General features: G+C 40.6%; 1 protein-coding gene across 1 annotated transcript in view; it reads right to left on the bottom strand.

Moving 5' to 3' along the window:
- LOC121289836 (adhesion G protein-coupled receptor A3) overlaps positions 1–25,061 on the bottom strand; it is a 553,143-nt gene that overhangs the window by 89,267 nt on the left and 438,815 nt on the right. The window contains exons 13-14 of the mRNA XM_041209725.1: positions 21,390–21,597; positions 20,268–20,476 (exon numbers count right to left, since the gene is read on the bottom strand). Coding sequence (XP_041065659.1) covers positions 20,268–20,476; positions 21,390–21,597 — 417 coding nt within the window. The remainder of the gene's footprint in view (positions 1–20,267; positions 20,477–21,389; positions 21,598–25,061) is intronic.

Here is a 25,061-nt window from a genome sequence, read left to right as displayed (position 1 = left end):
AAAGCTGGAGTCAATGGGAATCAGGGGAAAACTCTCCACTAGTTGGAGTCATACCTAGCATAAAGGACATCGCTGCAGGAGTTCCTTCCCTGCTTCATCAATGAAAATCCTTTCATCATAAGGTCAGAAGTGGAGATGTCCGCTGATGATTGCACAATGTCCAGCACCATTCACAGCTCCTCAGATACTGAAACAGCCCATGTCCAAATGCACCAAGACCTGGACAATATCCAGGCTTGGACTGACAAATGGCAAGTAACATTCATACCACACAAGTGTCAGGCAATAACCACCTCCAACAAGAGAGAATCCAGCCATCACCCCTTGATGTTCAATGGCATTACCATCACTGAATCCCCCACTATCAATGTCTTGGGGGTTGCCATTGGCCAAAAACTGAACTGAACTAGCCATATAGATGCTGAGGCAACAAGAGCAAGTCAGAGGCTAGGAATTGTGTGTGAAGTAACCCACCTCCTGACTCCTCAAAGCCTGTCCACCATCTACAAGGCACAAGTCAGGAGTCTGATGGAATGCTCCCCACTTGCCTGGATGAGCACAGCTCCAACAACACTCAAAAAGCTTGACACCATCCAAGACAAAGCAGCCCACTTGACTGGCACCCCATCCACAAACATTCACTCCCTCCACCACCTCCACCAGCTGTAGTATGTACCATGAACAAGATGTACTGCAGGAATTCGCCAAGGCTCCTTTGACAGCACCTTCCAAGCCCATGACCACTACCATCTAGAAGGACAAGGGCAACAGACATGTGGGAACACCACCACATCGAAGTTCCCCTCCAAGTCACTCACCATCCTGACTTGGAAATATATCCCCGTTCCTTCACTGTCGTTGGGTCAAAATCCTTTAACTCCCTTCCTAACAACACTGTGGATGAATCTACACCACATGTACTACAGTAGTTCAAGAAGGCAGCTCACTATAGATGGGTAATAAATGCTGGTCCAGCCAGTGAAGTTCTCATCTTGTGAATGAATGAGAAAAAACAGCTTGGCACAACCATGATATTTCAACACTCAGCGGCTGTCATGCAACTATTGTTTGTCACTCATGCATCTCAACTGTTTTGCAAAAGCCACCAGCTAAAGGAAGCCAGGTTCTTCAGTTATCATTCCCTTTGCCATGAGGTTCCCCAAGAAAATTTTGTGAGCTGGTGGACCACTGTAAGGCCAGTTCTACTTTCTCTGTGCTTCACAGAGCATTCCCACAGGTCTAAATGTATCGCCATTTAGAGGCACCCAGAGAGAACAGGAGCAGAGAAGGGCACATCATGGAAATAAACTTCAGGGCTAATGGGACTGATTGGTTTGGCTTGCATGGACTCAATGGGCTGAATATCATCCTTCTATGCCGTAATAACTCTATGAGGCAGTAGACTGACTTTGCAAAAAAATTATTCACCTTTTGCTGATAAACACAGTTTCAGCTGAATTAATCACACTGCCCCGAGTTACTACTGTGAAATATATTACAGATTATTTTTGAAATTTTTGTTTGGAAAATTACATTTTAAAATGCTGCCTAGTTGCACCAGTTCAGATAGATTTTGTGTTTGATGAAATGCAAACGAGTGAGCAAAAAGTCGACCAAAAAAGGCCCATTCTCAAAGTGGATGCAATTTTGGGCGCAGTCTCATCACCCATTTTGCTGCTTGCACCCTAAATGGACAATCTACCCAAGAAACTACTTCCTCTGGTGGGGGAATCCATAACTAGGTGGCCTGATCTCATATTTAAAACTAGGTTATTTAGGAGCGAAATCAGTAAGCACACAAAAAGTGTAGTGGAACTGTGGAATTCTCCCTTTCAAAAGGCAGAAGTTGGGTCAAATGAAATTTTCAAGACTGACATAGATAGATTGCTGTTATGCTCCCACTGCTACTTGGCAGTCCTACAGAATTGTGTTGTTGAGTGTGGTTTGCTTATAATTCAAAAGCAAAATAGCTGAATTCTGATTATCTTGTGTATGACTGACAGAGGCTCAGGAATAGATTCTAAATGACATGACAGTTTGTTCTATGGATTTATCTTTGAAAGGGAACCATTTAAATTTCAGTTGGTTATTATTTTGATCTTCACCACTTTATTATCACCTTCCCAGGTTTGTTGAATATTTATTATTCATAGTTTGATATAATAATCTCTTTTCTATTAATAATATTAAACCACATGTTCTCACATAAAAATGCCTCTGTAGAATTGTTTTTCAAGTGGTGGGCTGCCATTGACAGCAATGATTAGAAATGAGGATTCAATTCATATCTTTAACAAATTGAATCTTGTGGATATCTTGTTTACTATAGTTTGTGAAATATTAATGGATGTTGTGGTGACAAAATAACTGATTATTTTTTCAGTTATAGAATGTTCCAATTAATTTTAGTCCTGGGTTATCATGGCTGAAGCAAATATTTTCTAAATGGCATCTTGAGTTCTGAAAAATGATTAGCCATTTTCAATATTTCTCACAGAATACAATAAACGACATGCCACATTATGCAGCTACTTACAGTAATGTGAAATTATACGTCATTGTTTGCATACATTGTTAACCATTTTTCACTTTTTAATATACAGGAAAGAACTAAATTATAAATGGATGGCTAGGACCCTCAAATGAAGAGCCACTTTGAACAAGAGATTGTTTTATTTTTGCTGACCTGGTGCTCAATCTAGGAATGTCTTTAGCTGCTGGAGCAAAAAATGTTTCATTCCAAGACAAAATTGATACACTGCAGTCACAATAACACCAGATACAATGAAAAAAAATCTTCTCTGATCTATATTTATTCTGATTCAATTAAATATAGCAGAAATGACTATATAGTTCAGGATGAGAATATACATTTTAGAATAAGGTCATACATCAGTGCAGAATTTATATACATTTAAAATTATATTCACACTATGAAGTTTAATAAAATTATTGGCATACAGTATTAACAAAAAAAATCTCATGGATGGGATTTCCATTTAGCTTTTTTAGTTTCAAACATAGCACACTAAGTTACCACACTGCCCTACAGTCCAACTAATAATTTATTATGTTCTATGACATTATATATATATATATGACATATATGACAAAGATAATTGATTTCTACCTAATCAATTCATGATTGAGAGCTCATATGGAAGAATAAACCTTATGACTTTCAGGAATACAGTCATGAAGTCTACAAGGAAGTACTTCCTGAGTACTTTTATTTCTTTAAACAAATTACATTGCAGCTTACACAGTACATCTGAGAGAAGAACATTTTTTACATTCTAGGCTATCATATGATTAACTTTATTAGTAGCTGCAGCAGAATAATTGGGAGTTAAGGTGTTCATGTCACAATACTGTGTTCATAGGTTTAATCTCAGCTGTAAAGTAAACATTTATTTGCTCTAAAAAACCAGAAAGGTTCAAAGCTCCCGTTATAATGGGTTCTCAAACCTCATTGTCATTGAATTGGTAAGCAAATTGGCAATGCCAGGCAAATCGTCAAAGGAGAGGCCTGAAGAACAGGTTGCTGCATCGCTGGCAGTTGCCCTCTGATGCGTAAGGGTAAACAGGAGAGGTAGCTGACTAGGAAAGGGGGGCAATTGGGAGGGATGATAGGGCTGATCAAGTGGCAGAGTGATGGCATCTGAAAGGTAGGTTGGTGGTGGTGTAATCAGGGAGGGTGTGACTGGCAATTACTTGATTTTAATATGAGGTAGGGAAGAGCATTCTTGCTTCTTTTGGCCCCACATTTAGGCCAAACCAACAGGGCAGAAAGGGCCTCAATCAGGTGTTATGCCTCTTATTTACACCTACAAGAACGTAAGAACAAAAGAAAAAGGAGCAGGAGTAGACCATATGGTCTGTCGAGCCTGCTCCACCACTCAATATGCTCATGGCTGATTTTGTGCCTCAACTCTATTCTCCCACCGCACCCCATATTCCTTTATTCCCTTATAGGCCAAAAATCTGACTGTCCCAGCCTTAAATATATTCAATGAAGGATGAAGCAACTTCTCCTCATCTCAGTCCTAAATGATTGGCCCCTTATCCTGAAACTTCCCCAATGAGGGGAAACTTGTATCTCCTAAACTCAAGAGTCTAGGTCCAATTTACTCAGCCGATCAAAGGACAACCCTCTCATGCCAGAAACTAATTGATGAACCTTCGCTCCAAGGCAAGTAAATCCATCCTAAGATATGGAGATCAAAACTACATAGAGTATTCTAGGTGTGGTTTCACCAAAGCCCTTTATAATTGCAGCAAGACTTATTTACTGCTGATCTCCAATTCCCTTGCAATAAAGGCCAACATGCCATTTGCCTTCCTGATTGTTTGCTCCATCTGCTTGCTAACTTTCTGTGTTCCTTCTACAAGTACATCCAAGTCCCTCAGAACATCAACTTTTATAAGTGTCATGCCTTTGAGAAAATATTCTGCTTTCCTATTCTTACTATGAAAATGAACAACCTTAAACTTCCCAACATTATACTCCATCTGCCACCATGTTGCTCATTCATTTAACCTGTCTTTGTCTGTTTGCAGCCTCCTTGTGTCCTCCTCACAGCTCATATTTCCACTGAGCTTCGTATCATCATCAAACTTAGATGCATGAACTTAGATGAACTTAGAGTGTTGAGTCTCTTTGTCTAAGTCACTAACATGAATTTTAAATAGCTGAGGCCCAGCACTGGTCCTTGTGACATTCCACTAGTCACAGCTGCCAACTTGAAAATGCTCATTTATCCCTACTCTTTGCTTCCTGTCTGTTGACCAATCTCTCTCCATGCTATTATGTTACCCTCAATTCCATCAACACCTATCTTGCATATTAACCTTTTGTGTGACACCTTATCAAATGCCTTTTAAGAATCCAAGTGTTTGACATCTACCAGAATTTGTATCTGTATTTAGCTACTCAAATAGTTATGTCCTCGAAAACCTGTAAAAAAATTAATCAAACCTAATTTCCATTTCGTAAAACCGTGTTGACTTTGTCTGATCATACTATGGTTTTCTAAGTGCATTGTTAAAACTCCCTTATTAATAGATTCCAGCATTTTCCCAATGACTGATGTCAGACTAACTGGCCTATGGTTCCCTGTTTTCTCTCTCCCTCCTTTCTTGATTGGCTGTGTTACATTTGTTAATTTCCAATCTGTTCTAGAACCTAGGGAAGTATGGAAAATCATCATCAGTGCATCTATTATTTCTGCAGCAACGTCTTTTAGAATCCTGGGATGTAGGCCATCAGTCCCTCGGGATTTCTCAGATTTTAGTCCTTTAAGCTTCTCCAATACTACTTCTCTGCTGATATTATTTACTTCAAGTTTCTTAGTCTTATTACCCTCTTGGTTACCTTCAATTTCTGGTATGTAATTTTTGTCTTCTACTGTGAAGGAAGGCACAAAATATTTTTTCAACATCTCAACCATTTCCTCATTCCCCATGATAATTTGTCCTGTCTCTGACTCCAAGGGACCAACATTTACTTGAGGCTGTCCTCCTTTTCATATACTTGGAAAGCTCTTACAATCTGTTTTTGTATTCCTGGCCGATTTACTTTCATATTCTATTTTTTTCCTTTTTATTAACTCTCTAGTTGCCCTTTGATAATTTCTAAAATACACCCAATCGTCAGACTTACTACGACATTATAATCCACCTGTTTCAAGCACAGCCCTAGATGCCTTTATGCTTTCACAAAATCGCGTGAGGCACACTTCCCGTTCATAAGGAGCACACATTTTCTGCCTGTCATTTTGGAGGCTGAGACTTTGCTTTATGCCCTAAAAGTGGGCATGGTACCACCGAACTTCTAAGCCATGATGTTACCTTCACGTGTGACTGGGCAACTATCTGGTACATCTGAGCCCAAAACCTCTCATCTTTTGGGTGGAATTGGTAAAATAAACTTTCTCATGCTCTTTCCTTGGCAAACCATGTCAGTGTATGGAGTGTTATTAACAGCAGAAAGCAAAATATACTGTGGTGTCGATATCGCAGGCTGAGTTAGTTTGGGAAATTTGAATATAGATAAAAACTAATGGTGATAAATGAATGAAAAGGAACATTGGTTTTGTCAATATTAGCTCTGAATAACATTGGTATTGATAAAATGAATGCCAAGTTATGGTGCTATTGGTGACATGGGTGCAGTCATACTGTTAATAATAATGGTAAGTACAAATATATTTTAGTGTTTTTAGTGCAAGAATTGCATGGCATTTTATAGAATTATACACTGCAGAAGGCTAATGGGGCTGTGCTGGCTCTTTGAAAGAGCTATTCAGTTCAACTGAATCCCCGGCCCTGTTCCTGAAATGGTTCTGAAATTACTTCCTCTTTCCTTTAAAGTCATGGATGTTGAGGATTCATAAATGTTGAGAGGCAGAATGAAGTAGATTGGGACTGCCATCTATGGGTATGGATACTGTTGATCATAGATCTAAATTCACTGCCATAAATGTAGGCAGAAGGTATGATAATGTTGCTACTTTGACTCAGGGAAATCTGCTTCTTGGTCACAAAGTCGATACGGCCTGAAATTGGGTGGGGGGATCACATTGCATGATTAACCCATGCTGTTGCTTCCAATGCAGGCAGCATGCAAACCTTCTGCTGCATACTCATTTAAATGATCTCACACGAATGGTCAAGGTCAGTCAATGAATCTTCAAATGCCATATGCAACCAACTGCACCATCAGCCCAATGCATCACATCCCAATCACTCACCTACCAACAATCTCTATCAATCATGGGTCAATCCTAACATTCACATGCTCCAACTCACACATTTCACATTGCTACAGGTATCCCACAGCTTGCACATACCAACTACTCAATCATTACAGCTACAGCAGACAAACACATTGCACCACATTCACTGACTCATTTTCCTTTCTTTTGTTGGACAAGATGGCACACAGTTGGAGGCAGAAGAAGCTAACAGGCATGGTTGCATGTTCTTGAACACATGGAGGAGATGGTGTTCATGACTATTTGAAAGGCCATGGCTGTGGCCAGGAGTGGGACTGATACCACTGAAGATGGTAAACCCATACCTTATCATCCTTGTCACATCCCCACCCTCTTCTGATTTACAAGCTGCAGATGGTGTAAGCAAATACCTCTTGCTTTCTCCCATCCCCTATCACAACCCAACCCTTGTGCCTTTTTTCTTTCAGATATTCAAGATCTGTACTTGGCTAGGAAGTGGTGGAAGAGAAGGAAGTGGAAGAGCAGAAAAACACTGATGAGGAGAAAATAGCATCATGTGCTCTCACAGTTGCGGCCAATAGCTCACATATTGACACTGTACATACTTTAAAGGATAGCTCAAAAGAAGGAGCTTCACATGGTGAGACACTGAGCACAAGTGGTCTATGGCAAGGGCAGATTTCATGGATAGTGCAGGTGCCAGCTCTCTGGAGAGGGCAGATAACACACAAGTTATGTTGTAGGAGTCTCTTATGAGAACTTTGATGGGGCGGTCCACATACAAAGAAAGATTGGCATGCACACAGAAATGTTTGTTGCATTGACAGGTTTGCCAGGAATCTTGCGGTCATTGTCAGGGTGCATGGAGGAATCCGGCACAATGTGCGTACAGCTTTCCCCAGAGTTTGCAGCCCATCCTTCCAGCATAGAAATGGTGGTTACCTTCATGGGAACACTTGTTGGATCATGATGCAGTGCCTGATGGTTATGCCTCAACTTCCACTGCAGCACAGGAGGGGGCACACAATGTGTCAGAATGGTAAGTTAACATTCCTAATCATTATCATTATTATAGTAAATAGACTCAGTGCCTGAATAGGATATTTGTACAGTATAGGCAGAGTCCAGACTGATGTTAATTTTTAAACTTTGGAAAACTCTGAATTGTAGTTCGTTTGATAATTTAACTACAGTTTTAAGTTCATTGAAAGGATAATTTGTACACCCTTTATTGAACATGTCATATTTACATGAAGTATATTATGATTTGTTACAGAAAGTGTCATAAGTAATGAACTTCAAATAATTGTAGGATAGATTTTGAAATGCGTCTATGAATAATTTGTTACTGTAATTATTCCTCAGAGTCTTTAATGACCATTCTGTGACTATAGTCTGGAATCAGTTCTTCAGCTTGCTAATGGGACACTTTCCAATTCCAGTGTGATCTGCTTAGTGGTATTGACATAGTGATACCCATAAGGTATGCATAAATACCATTAAAGATTCTAGTAAGGTATTTTGTATTGGATATACAATATACAAATATAAATAAATATATTAAAAGAAGCATAAAATAATTGGATGATTTCAATGAGAAATATATAATAGCATTTTCAGAGTCTTTGTAAGATTGCAGACAGCGTCCAACTTTAATGATCTAGTACCATACAACTTGATTAAAATACAGTTAGGATGCTTTTCTCTAGAAATTTCAGCTTTTGTTATCATTTTTAGCCATTATTCTCACCTTGAATATTTTACTCATCCATGTTGCTCACCATTATGCATCTTTCTTCATCTGCAACTCTGAGGACACTAAGGCTGCAAATTTCGGTTGCATAGCATCTGTACCTTTGGCACTACAAGTGTCATTTTGTGTATAAAATGGCATCCACTCTGCGCAAGCACAGGTTGTGATCATGGCAGAGACCATTTTGGTAAGGACGTTAGCACAGGTGTATAGAGGGTGCAACGGAAGTATACAGAGTTGGTAGACTGTGACATTAGTCAGCATTTTATACCTGCAGCGCCATTTTCACTCTGAATGCTGTAAGTAATACCCTCTCTTAATCTTGCATGGTGAACAAGCATCCAATAGCAGGAAGGAGCATCCAGCAGTGTTACTTAAAGAAATCATCAACTACAACTTCAGGTCAGCTGCTGATTGAATTCTACTGGCCGTGGCTCCATTAGAAGTACTTGAAGGTTTGTGCTGTTACAAAAGTTGCCGAAATCTACAGAGATTTGTATGACACAGTGAAGGCATTCACCCTCACTTCAGTGTTTCTGTTCAGGCTACTTGCTCCCAGATATGGGTGCAGTAGTTTCTATCCTCCCTGGTCTGCAGCATGATAGGCTGAGTGAGCAAAGAAAACCCAGAGCAGGGGGAAGATTCTTGACGAGGGAAGAGGAGGAGAAAAGCTCTCAAGGAGGAGACCACACCCATCCAGAATCTTCAGGGAATGATTGTCTGATTTCAACCTCGTCGAGGAACAGTGTGTTAGACTCTATTTCACCAAGAAGGTGCAGTATCAGAGCAGTACGTGGACAGCACTGCCAACTGTGACGGTGACTGTGACCATGAACTTTTACGCATCTAGCTTCTTCCAGGCCGGAACAGGCAAATTTGTAGCATTTCCCAGTTTGCCATCCACTGTTGTGTAAGGGAGGTCACTGAGGGTCTTATGCAAAGAGGGCTGACTGTATCTCATTTCTTCACAGTAGTAAAAAAGGTGGAGCAAGCTCACGGCTTCGCCAGGGTTGCAGCTCCCCCATTGTATAGGACACCATCGCCTGCACAGACATTAGTCACAATATTGCAATAAAAGCCACCATAAAACAAACATTGCCAATCAACTTTATCAATCAAACCATCCAATATTCCAAACAAAAGTCAACCAAGTAATTACTTTTGAATAAAGCCATTTAGATTGTACAAAGCGAATGGTTTTATGATGACTGAAGCTATGTGGAAAGCAAGGAACTGAATGTGCCAGTGTAACATTTTTAAGCTAAACAGAATCTGATCACTGCAATGAAACAGTCAGATCAAATATACATACACAACATTTTACCAGATTAGTTAATATAATCTTAAATATAAAAGTTCTATTTTATGGTGCTCAACTTGCTGCAACAAGCAATACTAAATCAAGCACAGTGTAACACTGCATCCTGTGCCGGCCATGTGATCCTGTCAGGTTTGTATTATTTTGAATGTTTTCATGTTATACTTCAGACAAGGTTAAAAACAGAATTCACAGTATAAGGGTTGGAACATGCAATGATACCCTTATACCTATATAGTTTTCTAACTGGGGCTGGGGAAAGGTGAAGGATGAAGGAGAGGGGTTTTGAATTGCTGTCAGCCTGTTTCTCACCTGAAAAAACAGGTGAACAACAGTGATAAATCCGGTAGGGGCCCTTTTTCACCCGTTTGCCTGCCCAAATCAATTTTCAGGCAAGGCTACAAATGCAACTCAAAACAGGAAGGAGGCTGTTTAAATATGCAAATCCAAGTCCTACACCGGTTATAAAAACCTTGTTTGCAATTTCTGTGCTGAAATTAGCAGAGCATCCATGATACATAGTAATCCCATTTTCACCAGTCATTGTGAGGTCTAATCTTCGATCGAATTGCTGAAGGCTCCGACAAATGGACAGATTTTTAAAAGAAGATTTTTGTGAGGCAAGAAAAAGGTGGAGTGTTTCTCCAGGCCCCACAGAAACTTGCAGGTCTATTGCCAGCTCGTTCTCACCCTGCACCCCACAAACATCAGCCCCTTCCCCCACCATTGGAACATAGGAGCAGTAGGCCATTCGGCCCCTCGAGCCTGCTCCACCATTTAACCAGGTCATGGCTGATCTTCTAACTCATCGCTATCTTCCTGTGCCATCCCTGTATCCCTTAATGTCATTGGTGTCTAGAAATCTATCAATTTCTGCTTTGACTCAGTGACTGAGTTAGGTGCCTGTGATGTGTTCACAATTTGCCAGGCAAAAAAATTACATTGGTCTCGCAACTGCAAACAGTTCAGATCTCCCAATTGCTGCCTTGAGCAGGCACACAATCATGTGAAATCTCCTCCTTGGCTCTCATTATACTGATCTCTGTAATGAGGCTGTTACATATGCGTGCTACTGGTCATAATCTTAAATGCGAGTCATGAGAAAAGGTGTAAAATACTTGGTTATAAAGTGTGAAAATCACTGAGGTTTATATCTCACAGTTCCCTAATGTGTGTGCTCTAGAAAGTGCATGAGAGCAGAAGAGTAGCATTTAACAATGCTCCAACCACTCTAATGTTAAAGCATCTTGTGGAGTAAAAGCCAGTGTTCATTTGAATTTAGAGAGAGCCAATAGATATAACAGAATAGATTTTTGTGCTCACTGCCAGGGCAGTAATCTGACAGGGAATTTGCCTACGCTTTACAGAACCTGTCTAACGGGGAATTTGCCTACGCTTTACAGAACCTGTCTAGCTTCGTTCTATTAATTTCAATGAAATTGGCTAATGGCAGAAATGCAAAGTGGCTGTTAGAGAAGCAGCAGCCTGTTTTACATCAAGCCTGATTTTCTTTTCCATTACCCTCACTCCCATTGGCCAAATTCATCGCCTCTACTCAGCGTCCAACTTCTGTGCAAATACCATCACCTAGAAATTTACAGCTTAGAAATAGGCCATCTGGCACAATCAGCCTGTGTTGTGTTTATTTTCCCCACAGGTCTCCTCCCACCAAATTTTAACTCACCATATGAAAATGCCCTTTCTCCCTCATGTACTCATCGAACTTCCCCTTAAATGCATACTACAGTATTCACCTCAACGTTCCATGTGGTAGTGATGTCCACATTCTCACCACTCTGAATGAAGAAACTTCTCCAGAATTCCTTATTGGATTTATTCCTGACAAATATTTATAATTCTCAGTTTTGGACTGTCCCATAAAGAGTCCCTGTCTCAAGGAAAATTCTGCTGTGCAATACAACCACATGAAGTGCTCATACACTAATATCATTCACTGTAATTTCTGGGCATGTAAGCTCTGTATATAAATTCCATGTAAATCTTTATCTACATATATCACGTTAACTAAAACATTGTTCTTTTCCTAATTTCCTCTTTTATCTCCTTATGATTTGGTCAACATTTCTCTCTCAAACACCACCAAAAGTAGATACACTCATTGCAATTTGTGCTATCCTGCTGTGTGACAAGGGGCTGGCATGTTTGCTTTCATAGCAATCAGCGCATTTCAAACTAATTGAAACTGAATGTGGGTGGAGGTAATGTTTTTGCCCGTTTGTTAGTTAGTTTGTAAACAATATATCTCAAAACGTAATGGATGGATTTCAACAAAACTTAGTACACAGAAAGGGAAAGGCTCAAGGAAGAACTGATTAGTTTTTGGCAAAGATGCAGGTCTAGATACGGATCCTGGAATTTTTAAAAGGATCCATTAACCTTGGGAAATTGGATGAATTGACATTTTTAAAGAATGCTATGGGTTGTTTGATTTAGATTGCTGTTGATTGTTTTAGAATGTTGCAGATTGTCTCAGCTGCTGTGGTGGATTTGTCACAGCTGTCAAAATGAGAGCAGGGTTTTCAGAGTAGGTTGTTGGATATAGTTTGGCCTGAAGCCTCCTCAGTGAGATGGAAAATCTTTTTTTCCAGCTTTGTACTTGCAGAGCATCAACCAGGCAGGGAAAATCCTCAAGAAAGAGCTACAGCATTGCAATAAAGTTGAGTTAGCACAGTGTGGTGGAGGTATGTGTTCTACAGAGCCCTCTTCACTTGTTATGTTAAGCATTTTACAATGTTTCTCATGGCATGAAAACTGCCATATAAATGAAAGTATTTTCTTTACTTTCATCCTCTCCTGGCAGCCCTAATTTACTCAGATACAGTTCAGGTGCTGGGACATCTGTGGTAGCTTAACCAAGTGCCCATTGTTCCCGTGTGAGTCTAGACAGCCAGCATAAACAAATGGTTAGGCACAGCTGAGTGTGAGTCTATTCTCTCTCACCTGTTGTCCAGGCATGTGCATTTTCTTGCTGAGTGTATTAAATGTTTATCCAGTGCAGAAACCTCAGACAGTTTTCCTCTCCATACTCTAGGGACAGTGATGTCAACTATTGCTATGGCTGAGTTTAGTTATCTCAAGCAAGGCTGGGAATTGTATATTGGATTTTCTGGATTGTATTGTTTAGTACCTTTATTCATTAGGTCACTGGGGTCTTTAAAATATTGCTATTTATGTTAAGCTTGAATTGACCTGAAGCTAAACTGAAGAGCCAGTCTCAATTTCTGCTTGTGTTTGTGGTTGGAGAATCTGATTAGAATAATATACTTTCATGAATTCACAAATAAAGATAGGAGACGACATAAACATTTCCTTACTTGTAGCTACCTTTAAATACTAGACCATGAGCCTTGCCTTTTGCAAAGGTTTCAAGACCTTGTTTCAAGCCCTGATCAGGCACAATGTATCGTTTAAATTCATCTATATCCATATAGGGCGAACACATAAAGGCGTTTTACCATGTGGCTCATAATTTGTTGTACTCACATAATCATTCCAGCATTGTCTCTCAGTGTCCTGCCTGCAGATTGTGACAAGCAAGTCCAGACAGCCAGATGCTCCCTTTAGAGATGAAGCCAGCAGCTGATGCCAGTTAGGGAGTCAGCTGGCAAGTGATTAGGGCTATCAGGGTCCCAGGACACTTCTACGCAGTATGAGGAGGCACCCATGTACCAGCCTGGCTATCAGGGAGGCATTTAGAAGGATAATTAGATGAAGTGATATATAAAAGACTGGGGTGTTTATTTATTTGAACTCAATTTTTAAAAAATATATGAATATATTGCAGGCTTTGTTATTCATGGGCATTGAAGTCATTCAGAAAGACGAACACCCATTTGATTATACTCAGGTGATAAATATTGGCTAGGTCCAGTTGGGTGGGGCAGCAGGATCCGCTCAGCTCCATATGAGAAAGTTGGTAGTGGTTTCAAGGAAGATCACTTTCCTAGCAATTGGCATAGGAGGTGGTGAGGGTGAAGCATGCTGCTACATTGGATTGCTTTGTAAAGGCCTCCTGTAGTATTTGACCAGATGATGTTTGCAGCTGAGGGATGATTTCTCTGAATGGTCATTCTGTTGATGAACTGAGGCTGATGCTTCCGTTTCAATAGGTGCCACTGTCTCCTCACCATTCACATTGAACTGTAGGGCATAATAGCATAGGGTACAGCATGTAATCAGAATCTTAAGCAGCTTTGGGACTGCACCAGAACTTTCCAGGCAGCAGAAGGCTTCTCCTCTCCATCTCATGCCTTTTTTAATCCGTCTATCGAGTTTTGGTTTCACTGACAAGCCTAGTATTTATTGCCCATCCCTAACTCCCCTTGATAAGGTGGTGGCAAGGTGCCTTGTTGAACCATTGCAGTCCGTGTGGTGAAGGTACTCCCACAGTACTGTTAGGTAGCAAGTGTCTGCATTTTGATCCAGCGACAATGAAGGAACACCAACATATTTCCAAGTCAGGATGGTGTGTTACTTGAAGGGGAACCTGTAGGTGGTGATATTCCCATGTACCCGTGTACCTTATCCTTCTAGATGATAGAGGTTGCAGGTTTGGAAGATGCTGTCAAAGAAATCTTGGAGAGTTGCTATAGTGCAGCAGGTAGTTGGTGCATACAACAGACACAGAGCACCAGTGTTGTTGGAGCTGCACTCATCCAGGCAATCGGATGATGTTCCATTACACTCCTGACTTGTGCCTTGTAGATAGTGGACTGGCTTTGGGGATGAAGGAAGTGAGTCACTTCCCGTGGAATATCTAGCCTTTGACTTGCTCTTGAAGCCACTGTATTTACATGGCTCGTCAAGTTAAGTTTCTGGTTTCGACACTCAGGAAGTTGATAGTGGGAGATTCAATGATGGTAATAACATTGATTGTCAAGAGGACACAGTTAGACTTTCTTTTATTTGAGATGCTCATTGCTCCTTATGTGGCATGAATGTTACTAGGCACATGTCAGCCCAAACCTAAATATTGTCCAAGCTTTGCTGCATGCAGACACAAACTGCTTCATTATCTGAGGGATTGCAAGTGGAACATTGTGGAATCATCAGTGAATTTTCCTACTTCTGAGTAATTAGGTCACTGATGAAGCAACACACTGCTCTGAGGAACTCCTGCCACGATGTCCTTGGGTTGAGATGATTTGCCATTAACAACCACAGCCATCTTCCTTCGTGCTAGGTATGGCTCCAGCCAGTGGCGAGCTTTCCCCAATTCTCATTGACTTCAATTTTACTAGGGTTCCTTGATGCTACACTCGGTAAAACGCTGCCTTGATGTAAAGGGCAGTTACTCTCACCTCACCTCTAGAATTCAGCTTTTTTGTCGACATTTGGACCAAGGCTGTAATGATGTCTGGAACTGAGTAGCTCTGGTGGAATCCAAATTTAGCATGGGTGAGAAAGCTATTGATGAGCAAGTGCTGTTTGCTAACACTGTCAATAGCACCTGACATCACTTTGCTGCTGATTGAGACTAGACTGATGGAGTGCTAATTGGTTAGATTGGATTTGTCCTGCTTTCTGTGGGCAGGACATACGTGGGCAATTTTGCAGATTGCCAGCTGGATGCCAGTGTTGTAATTGTACTGGAACAGCTTGATTTGGGGCATTACAAGTTCTGGAGCATAAATTTTCAGCATTACGGTCGGAATCTCAGGACCCGTAGACTTTGCTATCTCTGATGTCTTAAGCCATTTCTTGATATCACATGGAGTGAATCAAATTGTCTGAAGACTGGCAGCTGTGATGATAAGGACCTCTGTTGGAGGCCAAGATGGATCATCCAGTCGGCACTTCTGGCTGAAGATAGATAGTTGCAAATGCTTCAGCCTTGCCTTTTACACTGACTTGCAGGGTCTGCCATCACTGAAGATGGGGATGCCTGTGGTGCCTCCTCCTCCCTTTGGTTGTTTAACTGTCCACCACCTTTCATGACTGCACAGCTTTGATCGGGTCTACTGGTTATTTAGATCGGTCTCTTGTATGTTGCTTCCACTGATTACTATGCATGTAGCCCTGTGCTGTAGTTTCACGTGATTTACACCTCATTTTAGGTAAGTTCGATGGTGCTCCGCCATGCTGTTCTACATTCTCCACTGAACCAGGGTTGATCCCCTGGCTTGATGGCAATGATAGAGTGAGGAATATGCCAGACCATGAGATTTCAGTTTGTGGTGGAGTACTATTCTGCTGCTTCTGACAGCCCATGGATGTCCAGCCTTGAGCTGCTAGATGTGATCTGAAAATATCTCATTTTGAACAATGGTAGTGCCACACAACACAATGGACGGTATCCTTAGTGTGAAGACAGGACTTGTTTCTGCAAGAACAGTGCGGTGGCCACTCATACCAAAACTGTTGTGCACAGATGTAGCTGCAGCAGGTAGATCGGTGAGGGTGAGGTCGAGTAGGTTCTGCTCCTCCTTTTGGTTCTCTCACCACCTGTCACAAGCTTAGCATAATAGCTATATTGTATATCCTTTAGGACTTGGCCAACTTGGTCGGTAGTGCTGTTACCAAACAATTCTTAATACCGAACATGAAGCCCCCTACCAAGAGTATATTCTGTGTCCTTGCTATGCTACCCTCAGTGCTTCTTCCAAGTGATGTTCAACAAGGAGGATCACTGACTCATCAGCTGAGGAAGGGCAACAGGTGATAATTACCCTTTGCCCATGTTTAACCTGATGCCATGAAAGATCACACAGTCCCAAGTTGATAATGAGAACTTCCAGAGCCATTTCCTCTATTCTGTACATGATTGTGATGCCACAACTTCTGGACGAGTCTGTTCTACTACTTGGTTGGAGTGAGACCATGAAGTGTTAGCCTCAGTGAAAACAACCCAAAGGTAGAAAAAGGCAGAAATCCACAAAAACAATAGTTCTCAAACTACTCAATTCCACCTGAAACTGATAACTGGGGGGCAGCTGTGCGTATTTCAGGTGGGTATTAGCGACTCATAGTTCAATTATGGCTTAAAAGGCATATGGCATAAATAAATTTTCATTCACAGATGCAGCAAATAACTTTTGTACCTATACAAATAAGCCCCACTGGACTTGGAGACCAGATAGTGAAAGTTGTTAAAAATAATGGTGAAATTCCTCTTTAGTGCTAAAACTATGGATTGTACGAAACATAAGTTTCCTTGATCTCTCTGGCACAGAACTCGCATATGTATGGTGGCATTATTAAAGGTACATTGTGATTAGCTGATTTTTGGTCGCTGTTGCAAAGGGCATAAGTCAAAATCACACAAGCATTCCATCTTGTTAGCAGCATGAGAAAATCCATGAAATTTAAAACACTTTCTGGGCAAAAAAAAACAAAAATAGAAAGATAAAGCTTGTATTTATATAGCACCTTTCACGACCTCAGGATATCCCAAAACATTTAACAGCAAATGAAGTAATTTTGAAGTTTAGTCACTGCTGTGATGCAAGGACATGTGCAAACATAGAAAGTTCCTACAAGCAACAATGTGATAAATGACTAGATATCTGTTTTACTGATGTTAGTTGAAAAATGAATGTTGGCAAGATGCTGAGAGAACTGGCCTTCTTTGAATGGTGCCATGCAACCTTAAACAATAGTAAAAAGGCTGACATGGCATGGTTTAATGCTTCATGCACAATACAGTGCTCCCTCAATACTGCACTGAGGCAATAGCATAGATTATGTACTTAACTGCTGGAGTGTGCCTTGAACCCACAGCCTTATTACTCCGAGTCACCACTGAGCCACGGATGACTCTGTACATAGCCTCAATGGCTATCAGGTAATCAATAGAGTTGAAAAATTGTTTTTTAGGAATGTCAATGAGCTCACTTGCAAGCTACAAAATAACATGCAGATCATAAGTTCCAACAATTGTGCAGACAAGAGTGTCACAAACAATGCAAAGTCATTATTTGCATGAACATGTAATTAATTCTATTGTTCCACAAACCTCATCATCTAGGTGGTCTTCAAGGCTATAGCAAACAAAAATGTTCTTACCATGCAGCAGACACAGTACTTTTATAATCCCATTTACAAAGAGATTTTACTCCATGGTAAATGCAGTATAAATGTTCAGAAGAATTGTTGAGGTGCTGCGATGAAAGGTCATCAGCCTGAAACATAACTCTGTTTCTCTCGCCGCAGATACTGCCAGGCCTGCTGAGTATTTCCAACGTATTCTATTTTTAATTTGGATTTCCAGCATTTACAGTATTTTGCTTTTGCATTATAAATATTCAGATTCTTGACAAGAATTTAGATCTGGCAAAGAATTGATATAAAACTTCACCTTAGGGAAGAGGGATTCAATGCTAGTTTTCCACCACATAACTGCAATGCAAGCTCCCAGCTCAAAATACAATACCAGAACAGCACACTTCCACATAATATGTATGTCACAATTCAGATCTTACTTTCTGTATTTTACTGCGATCAGAAATACCCTTAGCATTCTCTTCATTACCTGAGTCCCTTGCTGAGGTGAATGTAAATAAGGTGACTCAGATGCCTAAAAGTTACCTATAGCAGATTATTCCCATTTTTACTACAGTTGCCAATGTCAACACTCATTATATTACTATTTTGGATGCTCCTGAATTACAGAAGATTAAGATGCTAACGTGCTCAGATGTAACAAATTTAATTAGAATATTTTGGAATCACACAGATCAGCTTGCTGTGTCCTTTTTGTCTTTATTAATATTTTATGGAGTATTCACGTTAAATAAATATACTGGCGTAGTGTCAATGCAGCGATGTTGTGAAAAGAGCTTCTCAGTACAATACAGTGTCAATATAATCTTGTAAAATTTATGAAAAGCTAGATGTAGAACTCGCTGCTAAATATATTACCTAACCTTAATACTTCTTAATTAACAATAGAGCCTGCTAGGTTGAATAGAAACTGCACTCCTCTAGAATTTTTCAGCTAAACACATTTCTTAATGTGCAATGCTGACAACTAACTAATTTTGAATATGTGTGACTATCTAACTAGAATTTTAGTTGATGCTTGGAATAATATAATAATATCCATGATGAGATTTTGAAGGCATTATTTTTTAAAAACTTAATTCTGGGGGTGGGGGAATATAGTCAAACTAGCATTATGACATTCAACTAAATATTCCTACTTTGGATGCTGTCCAAGAGCTCTAGAAGAAACTCAAAATATTTTCAAAGAGGAATGATTTATGCCTTGGTGAGTGATAATAATCACATTACACTACAGACTGTCACAAACCCATGCTATGATTGGCCAACATCTGTGCTCCATCTGACAGCAGATTAGTATTCTGCACACACTTATCCTCTGTTCCACAGTCGTCAGTACAGCTGCCTTTTACAAATACATACCAATACCTTGACATTTACACAATTACAAACCTTTCAACATGTAAACAAACTGGACCTACTTATCTAAGTGTAATTCTGCCAAAATAATTAATTTGCAAATGCAAAATATTTGATTGCAGCATGCAAAAGTAGGATTTAATGCTTCAATTCACCTATCGGAAAATTCCTGTTCAGAATGATAAAGCACTTTTAAATCCAATATTCCCAAATTGCTCCCACTAGAAAGGGGTGTTAAGTATGCGTTGATGATCTCACTATGTACTCTATTTCACAAATTTGTCACACCCATTCTTTCTTTGATGGGATGATGTTCAATTTATATGCATATTATACATTGTGTGGAATGTGAAATGCAAGTCAGAAATGAAAGAGTATGCCACAGGAAGCACAAAGACACTAAAATGAATTAGAGTATGTTGGTGGCATTTTGTCAAAATTTTAAAACACATCTTGTAGTTGCTAATGATCCCACCTTTAACAGCATGCAGTGTTTATTGTGGATGAGAATGTCTAATATATATTACAAACAGTGACATCAGTAAACAGATTATAAATCCATACTTGGATATAACAATAAAATGGCAACTACTGCTGTGGAAAATTAGGACTGAATGCTCTTGTTTCTTCTCTGGGCTTTTAAAAAATTCCATTTAACTGTCCATTTCTCTCTTCCCTGATTGGAATAGTCTATGCAATACAATTTACATGCAGAAACAGAAACCCTTTCAGGAATACAATATTGAACACCAAACATTAACATATATGCCATGAAAGATTTAGACTACAGATAAATCAAGTTCCCTGATTATTTTCCAGCATAATTTCTTCACCTACAATTTATGATGCCAGACTTAAATGTTCATCTGCAATATACTGGAGCACTGCAGTCTGCAAAAAATGATGTTGAATTATTTATATTTAATGCTGTCTATAAAATATTGCTGCCTTATTCTCGGACATCCCTTCATGAGACAGTTTCTAAAATATTATCCTCTTTATTGAGGATGTGTTAAAGGGAATGTGATGGTTTGTTAGCAAGCATAACTTTCTATTCAATGTTCAGACATGTACTCACCATTAGTACTGCAAAGTTACCGAAGTGCATACATTGAATGGTGGTAATATTGCTTGCAGAGCCTGTTATATGGCACCCTTTAGCATGCCAACCACCGTGCCCATCCAAAAGGTCAAAATCCCAATATGCTGCAGTGGGATCTGCACCCAGTGCAAAGTGCCTCAGAACAACAGTAATGTGTTTAGTGAGGTTCCCGAAGCTGCACCCATCTGCAGAAGCAAATTGAATTAGGTAAATGGAGTGGAAAGGTTTATAGCTGAATACAATGTACACAGATCTGGAAGGTTTTGACTGCAAAAATCTCAGGATAAAAAAATACTTCTGTGATTAAATATGATAATAAAAACTTCCAGCACAAATTATGAATTGTAATGTAATTAAAGAACATGAAACTTCTAACTGTCTTTTACAAAGCATTCTGTTGGAATACGTTATAGAGAAATAAAAACTTATTATAATGAATTAGAGTAAAGCTATGCTAGAATTTCAGCAGGACAGGAATTAGTATTTGTCTTTAACCTTTGTTTACATTATCCTCAACATATGCATTTATGCTTTATGGAGGTTAAAATCATGTGTGTAATGAGTGTTACTGCTCCCCCAAAAAACAAAATTCTTTTTGAAAATGGATAGAGTTATCCACAGTGCAAACATATTTTTCAGGAATGCAAATTGTTTATGCCCTGATTAAAGCCATATATTACACTCAATATTGGAATACAGCTGATGATGGGCGTAAGCTGGAAACATATCAGAACGGATGGACTTGTTTGAATAAGTTACATAATTAGAGAGGGCAATTATGGAGAACGATAGAAATTGAAGTTAGAGATTATGATGCAGCTAATAGACACAGATCTCGCTTTTTACATCCATGTGTAGCAACAAATTGAAGGTCAGCAATGCAACCAGTATTACTTTAGTTAAATGCTACATTTGGCAAATGATTTGAGAAACAACCTACTGCAAACACAGAAACCCATGAATCTGCTCAATTTCATTGTCTTTCAAAGTAAAATGAAAACCTATTTGAAGTGTTAAATAGATATGATATTTAGGAATCTCATGTGCATTATTTAAACTGTTAGAATATTTAGTTTTCAAATGTAAATAGAATCTTACCTATTTTGACGAAGACAACTGGAGTTGAAACACACTTGCGTTTCCCATCATCAGCAAGGTTTGATGAGTTACCTGTACTGGGAAAGAGTTTTCCATTCCGGAATACAATAAATTGCAGCTTGCAAGAGGAGTTGTCAACAGTGTGCAAGGCGAGAAAATGAGTGAAAATTGCTGGTGGCAACTGAACTGATGCCACTGCCACTGTGTTCTGTAGAATTAAAGAAAGAGGAAAAGATGTGAGTCACTACATTCTTGTTTTCAATATTTTCCTTTACAGCAAGGCATATGAACTGTCTCTTTTACCGACAGATTGGAAGCTACCAAAAAAAGGAGTCATAACCAGGGGAATAGCTATAATTCAGTGCATTTTAACAAACAGCACATTTCCATTGCCTGAGAGAGTTTTCTGGTCAAGCTCCCTGCTGCAGAGGTGAGAATGGTTCCTACCATCCATGCTAGAGGGTTACATCAACACTGCAGATCTTATTTAAAGAGACAATCTACCAGGTTTTTACCCTTCACTTGCAACAGAATCAGACAACTCACATACAGAATGAATTTCTAAAAAGGTTGCATAGAAGTGTGTGTGTTCCCTATTAATATGAAATGGCAGTGAAATAAAGTGCCTCATCAAAGTAAGCACAGAGAAGAAACATATTTAAGCATTTTAATTCTAGGTTTTCTTCATATAGGCAACATCACGTTATTTTATTCCTTTTAAGTGATGACTATTCATTTGGTTTTGTCATCTGCTTGATCATTAGCACTAAAAGCCTTTAGTCACACACAGCAAACCCTCAGTAGAAAACAAATGTAATATTTACACTGTCCAAAACTCAGTTTTTTTTTCCCTTTTGGTGATTGGTTGAACCCTTGGAAATAAATTTCAAATGAAAGTTTCATGTAAATCTTTGCCAGCAATATTAAACATCAGTCATTAACAGTTGCAGTTTCTGTGAGATTTACTATATGTGCAATTATAAATCAGAATGATACTTTCATAAGACCTCCACAGATGTAATATTTGGAATCAGAACAAAGCCTCAGGCCAGGTAGAGGCGGAGGCACATTGTGCAGCAAATGCCAAAAGAGAAAAACAGAAGCTAAGACTGGAAATTGCCTTGACTCTGTCAATGCATATGTGGCCCAGAAGGGACATCAATTGCATTAAACATAAGATGCACTATGTCCCATTCCTATCCCACTCAAGTGTCTATCAAAAGTCAACCAGTCTCTCTCCTCATGTTTCTCCAGCTATAAAACAACAAACCAACGAAATAAAGTAACTATGAAGCAAGTGTGCATTTTTTCAATTCAAATATAAATAAGTATCTAATGTTAACTCAGATAAGTTCCACAATGGCAGTCCAAAGAAAGTGAGCAGGAACCCTAAATTGCAAGCTGCACACTGTGAGAGAATCTGCCAGTCTGGAGTATAAGTTGGGAGGGGGCAGCGAAAATGAGAGTGATTTCACTTGGGGGCAGGATGGTTTGCCACGCGCAATCTTGTGCTGGTCAGCTTATTAGATAAGCATCCGTGAGGAGCTCAGTGAATCTTGCAGCGAGACAGGCAGGAAGTGAATGCCCCTGCCGCTTCCTCCTCAGCTGCACCATAGCTAGAAGTGCAGAGTTGCTTAGAGCCAGCATCATGTATGCCTGAGGTAATCTGTGCACAAATTGCAGTGATCCATTTAGTCAGCATATTCTTTGAAGCTGTCGCTCCAGCCCTGAGCATTTCAGCCAACGGGAAGCCAGTACCTAGCATCGGTCTACTGCTACCCTCCCCTTGCCCCACCATGGTGAAGCCCATCCTAGAGGACCAAAGAGGAGTTCTCCTCTCATTCATATATCAATGTACATGAAGAATGCCTCAATGACCAGGGTAATGAAAGCCATGTCTGCACACTCTCCCTCAAAAGCTACTACACTTCCCTCCATCACCCTCAAGATGCATTTGAGAGACCCTTGTCTTGCCACATGAATGTACCACCCACCCTTTTATCAACCATGACATCTATCCGGGGCCCCAGAGCTTTTAAAGCAGCATATTGTTGGCACCACCCCACTCACCTCCCCCCCCTACCCCGGGTCCCAAGGAGCTAATCCCTACCTCCCTCTTTCTCTCCCTTCTTCCTCTTTTCCCCCACCCCACCCTGGTCAACTTGAGTTGCCCTTCAATGCAGACTTTACTGCAGCTCGTGACCTTGTCTGGATCTTAATGTTATGAGACCATGAGTCAGGAAGCAAACCTGCTGCTGTGTGGGATTCACCATAGACAGAAAAAGACACATGAGCACGGTCCACTTGCAGTTGATTCATTATGATTAGGATGTCCCTTTAGTTGGACAATTGTGCTAACCTTTAACTCTTTCCACCTGAAAAGACCCTCCACCCACTTCGAGGATTCACACATGCAGAGCAACAGTGTTGTGAAGAAGAGCCTCGAGAAAATGGTGCACGTTCCACGACCTTCTGCTCTCCCCCTGTCACCCACCAACTGCCCCGCACCGCCCTTGATGCACCCAATATAACCATTCTTCTCCCCTCTGTTATCCTTGAGCCTCCCCCGGTTACCCTTTTGCCTATAACCATCACCCTCCACAAGCCTTCTCTCCCCTCCAAGCCCACACCCATTACTGTCCCCATGCCCACCCTGACCCTGACCCATCCAATTATCCGTGCCACCATTTCCATTTCCATGAGACCATCCACCATGACCCTAGGCCTTCCTACGTATCCCATCTCACTGTGACTGTTTCCTCCACTGCCCTGTATCCGCAGTTCAATCTCCAGGAGACACCACCGTAGACAGCACTGACCCTGCCCTTTAGGACCATCTCCCTCCCACCATCCCTGCTTGGAAACCGCCCCCCTCCAACACATTCACAGGACCCCCAAACACAAAATGCAAGGCCCATACCCCACTCCCACATCGGTGCTCCCTTGCCTTCCTTCCCTGGTTCTGTCCCTGCCCTAGGCTCCCTCCCTCCCTCAACCAGCCTCCCTGCCCCGTGCCCCTTAGCCTGTCAGCACCTGATTATTGCCTCATTGAGCAACCCTCCCCAAAGAGGTAAATAACACTTGCTACTCACTCCAAACCTAGCAAGTTGGCTGCCTCACCTGCTGCATGCCACTCGTACGCAGTCATAAATCTGAAGGCACATATTGGTTGCTCGCTGATAACCGGATTGGGAAGGAAACTTAATTTTGGCATGCCAGCATTTTAATCAGCATTCATAACATGCAGATGTATGCAAATATGCTTCCTGATGCTTGCCATTGGAAGGCTCGAAACACTTTCAAAACTTCCCTGAACTTAATTGCAAAAGTTCTTCCTGCCGTCGGGAAGCTGATTTCTGGCCTCCCGCTTAATTAAGCTCACCATTATTCCTGTTCCCGGAGCAGCACAAGATTCTGCCCTGTGCAGCTGACATTGTCTGGTCAATTCCAGGGGCAGGAATCTTTCTGTGGGCTTTAGGAACCCAACATGAGGGTCGGAGTCAGAAGCCAGCAATCTGTCGGGAACAGTCACCTGGCTGTGATTTTCCCCCAAGTTGGATCATTAATGGGAGGAGGGCAGGCTAGCTGCCCAATTAAGGAAATTGGGCGGGTCCCAAGAAACAGTAGATTGACTTTTCAGGTAAGAGGGAGTCAGAGGGTGCCTCAAAATGG

The sequence above is a fragment of the Carcharodon carcharias genome, chromosome 17, assembly GCF_017639515.1.
Source record: "Carcharodon carcharias isolate sCarCar2 chromosome 17, sCarCar2.pri, whole genome shotgun sequence".
NCBI lineage: Eukaryota > Metazoa > Chordata > Chondrichthyes > Lamniformes > Lamnidae > Carcharodon > Carcharodon carcharias.
Note: the sequence above shows the minus strand (reverse complement) of the source record. Positions and strands in the feature narration are given on the sequence as shown.